Raw genomic sequence first — 11,171 nt, 5'->3', positions numbered from 1 at the left:
AGAGGAATGGGGCCACCCAAATTCCCTGGGAATGTGCTTCCCCTCCCAGTGTTTTATGAGTTGAGGTGGCCTGAAAAATAGTGATGCTCTAGTCTAATGATGAGTAGGATCCAGGGGACTGCTCTGGCCGAGGGTCCAGAATGAATTTCTTCTCCTATTAGAACCCTCCCCTAGAGCTCTCCTGGAACTTGCTTCAGAAGAAGCTGTAGTGCTAAAGTCCTGGGAGGATTTCCGTCTGATAGTGGACCTCCCCTTAACCTTTTCTCTCCTACCTGCTTTTGAGGTCTTGGCTGTCAACCTCTATATCCTGTAGCCTCTGAGGTTTTGACTTTTATGAAGTTGGGGGTTGGGGGAGGGCATTGTTGCAGACTGTCCCTGTTCCCTAAGCCTGTTACCATCTCTTCTACCAACCACAAATGAGTCAGGAGAAGGGGTGAGATGTATAGAGAGGTTAGTATCTGGTCCCCAGGACTATAAATTTGCCTCTTTGGTCTATGCCATGTCATGAACAGAATTTCTTATGTCATGCAGAATTATGCGTGCAGAATTTCCTTAGTACCCCTCTCAAGGTACTGAAGTACTTTCATAGATAAGGGCAGTCAAGTAAGATTGATGTGTAGAACATTCTGGGAGGCAGGAAGGATAGACTTTCAGCATCAGTTCTTCCCTCTCAGTCAACATTCTGCTGCAGGAAGCTGACTTAAGTATCCACATGAGTAGGAAGCTCAGATCTGAGGGAGAACCTCTTCATGGCCTTGAACTTGAACTGGTTTCTCTTGGGTTTTATCCCTTAGGTCTTTTCTCCCCTCAGCTATCCTCCATACCTCAGCACTCTGTTTGGTTCATTCCACTTGGATCCAACTACCATTCATGTCTGATTTCAGATTAAATCTCAGAGAATGTAGGAACAGTTTTATTAACTTGAAAATGAGTAGGTAGTAGAAACCTATAGCACATATCACATTTTCTTGTGAAACATTGGAAGCATTCCTGTTGTAGGAATTTTGTTACAAGACACAATAAGGATATCTGTTATTACCACTATCATTTAACATTGTATTGGATTTCAAGTTAGTGCAATAAGACAAGAAAAAGAAATAAGAGCATTGAGGAGTTCAGTAGAGGTGTCTTATATTCCTGATTCTGTGATTGGACTGACATTGGAAGTCTCTAGAGGTAGAGATTTCAGTGCATGTTGGAAATCAGATATGGTTCTTATCTTCAAGGAGTCTCAAGTTCAGTGGTAGGAGGTAGGGAGAACTAGAACTTTAAGATGAAGTCATTTGTAATAAGAGAGGTATGGAGAAAGTTCTGTGGGAGAGTCAGGAGATCACTACCAGCTAGAGAGGTCGGGCAGCCGTGTGTAGTATGGTTTTAAACAGCCTTACGAGATGGATAGGATTTGAAAGTGATGGAGGTCTCAGTGGAGAGAGAGAGGTTACCACATGCATAGGAAGGCATAGGAAATGTCTGAAGAACAGTGCACATGTGGAGTGTTGTGGTCTGTTAGAAGGAGACTCAGGAAAGACAGCCGGGGGACCTTCTCAGGATGGTCTTAAATACCAGCCTAAGGAGCATGAATTTTATGTAGCAGCAACAGAGGAAATCAATCCTGTGGTTTAATCAGGGCAATGTACCACAGAGCTGGAGCTCAGGAACGTGTCTGGTGGGACGGGGCAGGAAAAATGCAAAGTGGGAGAGATTTTGACCTGAGATCCTGGGAGCTTATTAGATTACCTTGGTAATGGGGACCAGATTAGGATGCTGACCATGGGCATGAAAAAGAAGAGATGGCTACAGCGGGAATAGAACCGGTGTGCTCACACTTGAAGGACTGTTGTGGGTGATAGAGGATGGTTCCAAGATGCCATGACAAGAGCAGTGGTTCCGTCACCACGTGAGCAGCTAGTGTGGTGTAATGGAGGGTCGGGTCTGCGTTGGGTCTGAGGTGTCAGTGGAGCCTCCACACATGGATGATGGAATTGGAGCTTGGAAGAGTAGGAAGAGCTGTAGACTTTGGGATTTTCCCCATAAGGGTGGAGGTGAAAGCTTTAGGCATGAATAAGAGCTCTGTGTCAGAGATCATGGAGGGAAAAGAACTTAGGATAGAATGACTGCGAGGAGAAAAGGAGGCTAGACAGGGGTCCGAGAACGGTGCTCAGGGTGGTGACAGGAGCCAGGACAATGTGTCATCGCAAGGCCAGGATAGTAAAGGGTTTCAAGCAGGAGGGTGGGGAGGTGAGCAGTGTCGACTGGAGATACCATTTAGAGGAGGAGGAGCAGGAGACTAAGCCACTGGATTTGCCAATTAGGGGTCTGGTGATTTTCAAAGGCATAGTTTTAGTGGAGTGCTGGTGACAGAAACCAGACAGCCAAGGACTGAGGAGCGAGTGGGGACGGAGTGAGGACAGCGCGCCAACTACTCTTTGGAGTGGTTTCATGATAAAAGGGAAAAGAAGGGTAACTAAAGAGGGTAGCAAGATACCAGAGCTTCTGTAAAGCTTGGAGGCCTGAGAATGTTCTTAGGTGAAGGACAGGAGTAGGGGAGGTTGAAGACGGGGGGAGGAAGGAGAAGGAACAGGTAGAAGAAAAATAAAGAAATCGATAGAATAACATCTCTGAGGAGGTAGGAGGGGAGAGGCCTGGGAGTCCAGGTGGGAATCCAGTCTTGGCCAAGAGCTGAGATACTTCTTCATGAAATTACAAAGGATGGATAAAGATATATGGATATATGGTGTCAAACACTGAAGAGCTTGAATTAAGACCCCCCCCTTTTTTTTTTACATTTCATTATGAATCCAAGGCTGACTTCAAGACCCGTTCAATAATTCATTCAGCATGAACTTGAATCTGTGCTACTTGCTAGTCTAGGCTCTGAGAAAAGGTGGCCAACAACAGGTTAAGGCTTTGTCCTTCTGGCAGAGGTAGGCACTGAATAAAAAAGCAAGTAGATATATAATATTTATGATGACTGGTAAGTGCCACAGAGATCAAATAGTCAGGTGCCAGTGACGGGGAGAGGACAGGTGGGTGGTTGCACTTCATACACATGGTCAGGGGATATTTCCTGGGGCAACAAGGGAATGTGCCTCAGGGAGCGGCAAGTTCAAAGGCCCTGAGGCAGGAGTGTGCCTGGTGTTGCTAGAGCACAGTGATCAACAGGAGGTCAGGCAGGTGCAGGAATGGGGCCAGCTTATGACTGGCCTTGTAGGGGATCCTGAGAAATTTTGTTTTTGCTCTGCATGCATGAGAAGCCTTAGAAAGGATTTGGTCTTAATAGTGCTATTATCTGACTTGTCCTAAAAGGATCAGGATAGCCAGGACGGAAGGAGGGAAGGCCACTTAGGAGGCTGCTGCTCTTGATCAGGGTGGAAGTCGTGGAGGTGTGAGGCTGGACTCAGATGACAGATGTATTTTGGAGGTACAGCCATCATGATGTACAGATAGACTAGACATGGGATGTGAGAGAAAAAGAAAAGTCGAAGACAACTCTGGCCTTGTTGGTCCGAGCAGCTGGAGAATGGAGTTGCCTTTTATGGAGATGGGTAAGGATTTGAGAAGAGCTGGCCAGAAGGAACATCAGAAGTGTGACCTGGGACTCCTTGGGTGTGAGATGCTCACGAAGCATCTGAGATGGTCAGATGGTAAGAGTCAGGAGTTTCAGGGGGACAGGTTGGAGTCATCCACAGATGCATGCCAGGTAAAGCTAGCAAGGATGAGCTCACGGTGGGAAGAGATCCCAAGGACTGAGCCTGGGGCCCACATTTCAAGGTGGAGAGGAGGGGATGTCAGCAAAGAAACTGGGATGGAGCACTCCTCTACCAGGAGTAGAGGACAGTGAAAGGGGGTGAGCCCTGGCAGCCAGACCAGGGATGTGTTGGCCACTTGGCCACTGGCCCCTTGTGTTGTGAAGATGCATTGGGGGTCAGCAAGGTGAGACATGGATGGCATAGCAGGTCCTTCTAGTGCATCAAGCACGTTCATTTTAGGGACTTTCCTGGTGGCGCCAAGTGGATTTAGATGGAGCAGAAAGCACCAGGGACTCCCCGTGGAAGAGAATTGCTTGGGCGGGGGGTGGTGATTGACAGCAGAGGACTGAGGGATGCCAGGATGTAGGGAGATCGACCCTGTGCTCAGACTGGTAGGTTCACCCGGGGCTCAGGAAGAGGCAGGTGAGCCTGAGAGAAGGGGAGTCTTAGGATGGGGGATGCTGACTGAGGAAGGGCGGGGGTAGAAGAAGACCGAAGTCACCTGGACCCAGGCAGGCAGCTTCTCCCTCCAGTCTGGGGTTAGGAATGAGAGGGATGTGGTGCCCTGCTAGCCACAGGAGGCCACCTGCCCTTTGGAGAGGAAAGACCCAGATCCACCCTCTCTTCTTGTCACATTCCCTCCCCACTCCCTCCAGTGTATGATCAGATCTCAGGCAGAACACCAACTAATCTCGATTTTCTTTTTGTTTTTGTTTTGTTCTGTCTTGTTTTGTGCCTGTCCCTGCATGCTCTGCATGGCCTGTGTCCACTTGTCCCCTGTGCTTTCCTGTGCTTTCCCCTGTGTCTCCCTTCCTGCCTGCCTCCCTCCCCTTGCCGGCTGCCCTGGGGTTGGGTGGGCAGCCTACAACGCCAAGCTGCAGGACCTGGGGCAGGGGGGCCGCTTCCCGCCCCCTCCTCTCCACCGGCTCCGGTCTGCCTCCCTCTCCGGTTGGTTCCCTCCTCCTGTCTCCGTCTCCTCTCTCTTTGGTGACTGTCCTCTTTCCCTCTCTTGCTCCCTCTCTTCTCTCCCTGCTTTTCTCCCTGGCCGGCTCCTCACCCACTCTTTCCTCCCTGCCCTCTCCCAGCCCTCTGCCCCTCCCTTCTGCATGAGCCAAGTCCCCACTTCTGCATGGATGAGCCTGATGCTTTCAGCCTTGGCCCCGCCTGTTGGGAACAGGGTGTCAAGCGCCTAGATGAACCCTCAGCGTCCCCGCTGGAGGTAAAGGCCTTTGCAGTGAGGTGTGCAGCAAGGGGTCCCAACAGCCCAGAGCTGTGCCACCCGAGGCAGATAGTCTGGGCGGGGGGAGGGTCTCAGCAGGAGGTAGGCTCTGCCTTGCCTGAGGCCACCAGGTGCAGGACAAGGAGTGGTCACTCAGCACCTGCTGCTCCATCCACTGGGGCATGGCACCCCCTGGAGACAGAGTACTTCTTCTGACCCCACCCACCCTGATCCTAGGACCCATGACCAAGATTCAGAAGCCTGGGTGCTGGTCTTGGCCCTGCCTGTGTTCACCTCCGTGACCTTGGGCAAGTCTCTCAACTATTCAGAGCTCAGTTACCCTATTTGAAAAATGGAGGGCGACGGCCCAGCCTTGAGTGTTTGCCCAGGGGTTTGGCATGCCCCAGACGTGGGGCCCCTCCAGCAGGACCGTGTGCTTTATCTGAGGATAATGTCCATGGATGTCACTCCAGCTTCTTGAACATGCAGACCTCCAGGATCTTAGCCCTGGGGTGGCAATTATCTGGTCTTTTCTGGCTCTTCTGGCCTCAGGCTGGTGTCAGGGAGGGGACAGTGTGCTCAGGCTCGTCCCACACCATGGCCTGAGCAGTTCCAGGAAATGGTTGAGAGGCGCTGGAACCAGGGACTGCCAATGGCGATGTCTGGTGCCTCCTGGATCCTCCTTCTCCCTGTTCCTGGATAATCAGGAACGGCTCTAGCACCCTGCCACCCTTTCCTCCTCCTTTTCCCTCTGCCTTTCTTGGCCCTGTAGTGGGGAGTGCAGCGTTCAGCTGGGACTGGGGGTTTGGCGGGTTCTGGGGTGGTGGTCGGTCCTGAGGGGAGCTGGCATGGCTTGCCCTAGGGCTGCTAGTGTGATCACCCGTAGCCGTGTGGCTTTCTGGTGCCCTGGCCCAGCAGGTGGCCTTCCTCCTGGATTTCCTTGCTTCCGGAGCCCCAGGCATGCAGTCGGACACCCAGTTCCTGACCTGGAGCTGAGGAATCCAGTCTTTTGGAAATTGGAAGACTGGAGAGAAGAGCTGGGTCTGTGGGGTGGGGTGGCCATGGGGTGGGGGAAGGTGTGTTGAAGTTGATGCCGGGGTGTCTGTCCCTGTGGCTCAGGGGTCAGGAGGCAGTCCTTTGCCAAAGTGCATGTCATGGTATGTATTAGGGCTTCAGCTCCCAGAACTGCAGGGTGTGCGCGTGCGTGAGTGCGTGTGTGCACGTGGCGAAGGGGGTGGGTTGCCTCAGGTCCAGCTCACGTTAGGGGAGCCTCGGGGAGAGAGCTGTCCCTAGTGTACCATCCTGGGCAGCAGAGTTGGGGCTTCCTGGGTGCTGGGGCTGTCTGGGGACCTGCCCCTCTGTGGGGGGCCAGAGGGGTGGCTCTGGGGCCCGCCATCCCCTCTGGGCAGAAGGGAGGACCTCATGCCACCGGGTGTGAGCATGGTAGAGGACGAGACGGGGCTCCTTGGCTGCCGGTGTTGTGATCCTGAAGACCACGTTCTTGTTTTCAGTGCATCTCGCTCCTCGGTCTCCTTGGAGTAGAGTGCTGGACTTGCCAGCCTGGCCAGGAAAACCTTCCAGAATCCTGCTTTTCTTGGCTCCTTTCTTCACCAGTTTCCTCTGGCCATGTGGCCTTCTGCAGGGGTGGGTGGGGGCTGACTGTAGAGGTGCTGAGGGCCCCAGTAAGACCCCACCTCCCAGTGTCCTGCTGTCCTTTCTGTCCGGTCAAGGCTGGTGGTGCGTGCATACTTGTGCGCCTGGGTGTCTGTGAGTGTGCGCTGGTCCCTGCCGGTGTGCATGCAGGGACCAGAGGCCCTGGGGGGCTGGGGAACTGAGGAAGTCCTGGGCTGGAGGGTGGTGGCAGGGAGTAGTCCTGTTTTATTATTAGCTAGGCTCTGGGACGTGAGAGAGGGGTGTTCACCCCCTGACACTGGCTGTCAACTGGTGTCCAGACGTCCCAGCTTGGCAGAGAACAATGGAGCTCTCTTCTCTCCCTCCCTCGTGCCCAGCTCCCCTCCCGTGGAGAGTGAGGAGAGAGAGGGAACTTGGTTCTCCAGGCACTCCAGGGCAGCTCTGGGCTTGCCAAGGGGGACAACAGTGGGACACTGTATTCAAAGAATGCAAGTGGCCCTGAGTGGCCACTGATGCCAGGGGGCACTCTGTGTGGGGAGGGGCTGGCCCCGTGGGAGTGGAATGCAGGGTCTTCCCCTTCTGCAGGGGGGCTCTGCCTGTGGCTCCCTGGCTCTTTGGGGGTCATTTGGTCCATCCTCCTGCCTCTGATCAGAATGCTCTCCTGTGTGCCAGCTGGTGGTGGTGGGGAAGGGAGCTGAGAAGGCACAGCTTGCTCTCAGGGGGCTGACTGCGTCGTGCTGGGGTCTCACTCCTCCACCATCAGCAAGGTGGCGTTCAGTCCAGTCTCCTCTCCAGCTGCCGTAGCTGATTATTGCGGCCCCTGGTCATAGATGCTACTCTGGGCAGTGCCTCCGGTGGCAATGGACCCATTTTCTCAAGGCAAACCTCATCAGTTCACCCAACAGGGAAACCGGCCACCTCTTGAAAAGGCAAAGGAACCTGCCGGAAAGAGGCCGCTGGGATGGGTGCGCCTAGGACCTGGCCTCCTTTGTCACAGTATTATTAGAAAATCAATGGCAACATCTGCTTCTCTGTGATGTTTTTGCCGAATGAATCTTGCAGCCACTCTGGTCCACGCTGCCCGGGAGGCCTGAGTGGGGCAGGGCCTTGGCAGAGGAAGGGGAAGCATGGCCGAGGCCAGGGCTTCCCGCAGGTCTGACTGAGCTGCTGGCTGCACAGTTCCTCTGAGGCCTGGGAGTCTGGACTTGTTGGATGACGCCGGTGTGGCTCTGCCCTTCCTAGCAGCCCCTGGTTGAGACTTATGTGACTCCTAGTTTCCTATTCTGAAAATAAGGACGCTCAGAGGTTCGTGGCGTGTTGGCTTTAAGCCGTTTGTGAGTGGCGGGGTGAGGTGTCTTGGTCGAGCTGGCAGACGGGGCCTCTGAGTAAGAACCCAAGGTGTGGACTCCAGACATCCCCTCCCCCACACCTCCTGAATTTAACCCCTGACCTCTGACGGGCCTACAGAGCACCCGTCACGGGCATGCAAGTGTCCCTGTCTAGGGTGCCTGCATGTGGGCGTGAGAGCTGGAGTACATCTGCCCTGGACTTGGTGGTCTGCAGCCAAGTTCACGACAAGCAGGAAGGCTTTCCAGCGGGCGCTGTTCATGGCAGCTGCCGTGGCTGTGCCAGGCTGGGCTGGTAAAGATGGTGGAAGGAGGTTCAGGCTGTGCGATGGTGATTTCTGCTTGGCTGTACTGGGTCCGGCAGTGTGCGTGCGTGCGTGCGTGTGTGTGCGCGTGCGCACACTCTCATGTGTGCTGTGGGACCACCTTCCCCGAGGTACAACCCGGTACCAGGCCCATGTGACCTAGGACCTTTGGTTAGTCCCAGTGGTGGTGAAGGCAGGGCTGAGAATGTCCTGGAAGATAATCAGCCCAGGGACCCACCCTTTGGGCTAGGTCTTGACCCTTGGGACTTGGGAAGTCTATTTTCTAGGATTCTGGGAGCCAGTTCAGTGAGGCAATGGATTCCATGCCTCAGCCCAGCTGTGGGAAGAGAGTGGGAAGGAAGGAGGGTGAGGTTAGCAACATGCCCAGCCCGGGGAGTGGGCCTGGGCTGAATGCAGATGGAGAGCTTGACTGCTGTGCCCGCCCGTCTCCGGGAGGACCAGGGCGGGAGCCGCAGCCACCTTTGGGGTCAAAGAGCGGGTGCTTAACTGAGGGGCCAGGATAAAGGAAGCTGGTAAGATGTCTCAGAGGTACACTGATGAAGGTCAGGGAACCCCAGAGAAGGCTAGAATTATCCCCACAGCCAGTTGGGCTGGGGACTCACAGCAAGAATAAGTCATTTCTTTGTTTCTTCTTGGGAGCACCATTTTGCAAGATGATGCAATTTATCCCTTTCCAAAAGTTCCTCCCCACGGGCTCGATGTTGCCTGTTGGTTGATGCAGTTGCCTTGGAGACCCTCTGTTCCCTCCACCTCCCTCCTGTGTCTGGAAGCTCTGGCCCTCTGCCTCTAGGGGCTGGAAGGAGCTGACATCTGTTTCTTGTATCAATCCTTTGTGCTCTTGGTTCCAACCCTGTGTGGAGTAGTGATTCCTGGCGAAGGCCTGGCCCTCTCCAAGCAGGTCCCCCACCCTGCAGAGGAAACCCAGGGTGTGAACAGAGTGGGCCCAGGAAGGCCAGGGGAGGTGCTGAGGGGAGACAGGCCTGCTCCAGCTTGGCCCCTGTGCTAGGGGCGCTGCCTTCTCTGGGGGACTAGGAGGTTGACTGTTTCTTAGTATGCTCACTGCCTGCATGCCTTGCCATTCCTCCCAGGGGTGCAGGCTCGGGAGAGGCAGCCTGCAGAGCCCCCAGCCCCACTGCGGAGGCGGGCAGCCAGCGATGGACAGTATGAGAACCAGTCTCCTGAAGCCACATCCCCCCGTAGCCCCGGGGTTCGCTCTCCTGTCCAGTGCGTCTCCCCTGAGCTGGCTCTTACCATTGCCCTCAATCCTGGAGGGCGGCCCAAAGAGGTGAGTCCTTGACCTGCATCCTGGGGCCACAGGGTAGCAGAGCCTACTTAGGTCTCCAGCATAGACGCTACTCGGGAAACTTGGCACGGACCCATCAGTGAAATGCAAGAGTCTTCCCGCCTCACATTCTCACCCAAGGTCTTGTCTCTGGCCCGTGGAATCTGGAGCCCATGTCCTCCCTTCAATAGCTCTTATGCCCTGTTTCTTTCTTGATTCCTAAAGAAGTCCCTTTGTAGTGTGATAAGGATCCTGGGGATGACATGGGTGACCTCCGTCTTGAAAGTCCAAACCAGATTGTATAGACTGACAAAAATATTTTTGAGCCTTTGTCAGAAATAAGGGTTTTCTTGGAAGATTTAATTCCATGCCCAAATGAATGCCTTTCTGAGACGTTTCAGTAGTTGCAGGCAGAGGATCTAGAACTTCAGTGGGGTGTTTGTTAAAACTGTTGATTCTCAAATCTACCTGCAGAGATTCCAGCATAGGCATTCTGGGATGGGACCCAGGAATCTGCATGGTAAACATGCACCCTGGAAAATTCTGATGCAAGTGGTCCCTGGGCCCCATTGAGAGATTCCAATGGGTGCTGTTGTATAAAACCCAGGATAGAGAGGCATCCTGGATGTCGGAGTCTCTTGCTCCTCTTTTTTCTCTTGCCTTCTGGCAGGATGCAAGTCCCCTGCCTCTGGCCCCTTCTCTGTGGCCCTGTTCTGAAATATTTCCAGTTCTACCTGTGCTTGCAAATAGCCACCCACCCGCTCTCTCAAGTTCAAGGAGTCGTTGGAGCTGTGATCCTCTGAGCTTACCTGGGCAGTGGCAGAGAGTCAGGCTGGGGAGGGAATCTGTGGGCTGCTTACCTTGCTGCCCTCATGCTCAGGGTCACCTGGAGAGGCCCTCCTCAGAGCTTCCCCTGTGTCCTCCTGCAGCCCCATCTGCACAGCTACAAAGAGGCCTTCGAGGAGATGGAGGGAACCTCTCCGACCAGCCCGCCGTCCAGTGGGGGTAAGAACTCCCTGCAAAGCCTGTCCTCCCTTGTCCCCTCCAGACCCTTGTCTTACTCTTGACTTATGCAAGTGCCCCAGGTATGGGGGTGGGTGGGGCAAGTGTGCAGGCAATATGGGCCCAGCTAAAATTTCTGCTTCTTGCTTCGTGAGTTGGGCAGGACTGGAATGTGCCCCCTGCCCCACTTCTTTTTTCCCATGGTGTCCTCTCCTCTGCTGTCCATTCTGGGATGAGGCAGCCCTAGTCTTGGAATCCAGACTGCTGGACCATGGGACCCTGGGTTCTCATAGTATGGAGTTTTCTTAGTTGTTTGAGACTTTTTTTTACATTCTACACCCAAAAGATCTCCAATCCTAATGTGACGCTTGGTGCCTTGACCTTGACCTTTTTTTCTGACCCCCCCCCCATTTCTTTCTGCGTCCAGGCCCTCTTCCACTTCGAGCAATCTATGTAGTCCCCACCAAAGAAAGAAAGAGGGGCTGGGGAGATAGCTTAGTTGGTAGAGTGCTTGCCTTGTAAGCACAAGGCCCTGGGTTCGATCCCCAGCACCCAAAAAAAAACAAAAAACAAAAAAAAACCAAAAAAAAAAAAACAAAGAAAGAAAGGTCTGGG

General features: G+C 53.8%; 1 protein-coding gene across 15 annotated transcripts in view; it reads left to right on the top strand.

Annotated features, from left to right (window-relative positions):
* Tns1 (tensin 1) overlaps positions 1-11,171 on the top strand; it is a 184,730-nt gene that overhangs the window by 143,234 nt on the left and 30,325 nt on the right. For 9 of the 15 annotated variants that reach the window (XM_047544728.1, XM_047544724.1, XM_047544725.1 and 6 more), the window contains 3 exons: positions 4,611-4,697; positions 9,361-9,557; positions 10,484-10,559. The exons of 3 other annotated variants lie outside the window; for them this stretch is intronic. In XM_047544728.1, coding sequence (XP_047400684.1) covers positions 4,611-4,697; positions 9,361-9,557; positions 10,484-10,559 — 360 coding nt within the window. The remainder of the gene's footprint in view (positions 1-4,610; positions 4,698-9,360; positions 9,558-10,483; positions 10,560-11,171) is intronic. 3 more of the 15 variants (XM_047544727.1, XM_047544731.1, XM_047544729.1) reach the window with 1 other exon arrangement.

The sequence above is a fragment of the Sciurus carolinensis genome, chromosome 3 (assembly GCF_902686445.1).
Source record: "Sciurus carolinensis chromosome 3, mSciCar1.2, whole genome shotgun sequence".
Taxonomy (NCBI): domain Eukaryota; kingdom Metazoa; phylum Chordata; class Mammalia; order Rodentia; family Sciuridae; genus Sciurus; species Sciurus carolinensis.
This window is presented reverse-complemented; position numbering and strand designations above follow the sequence as displayed.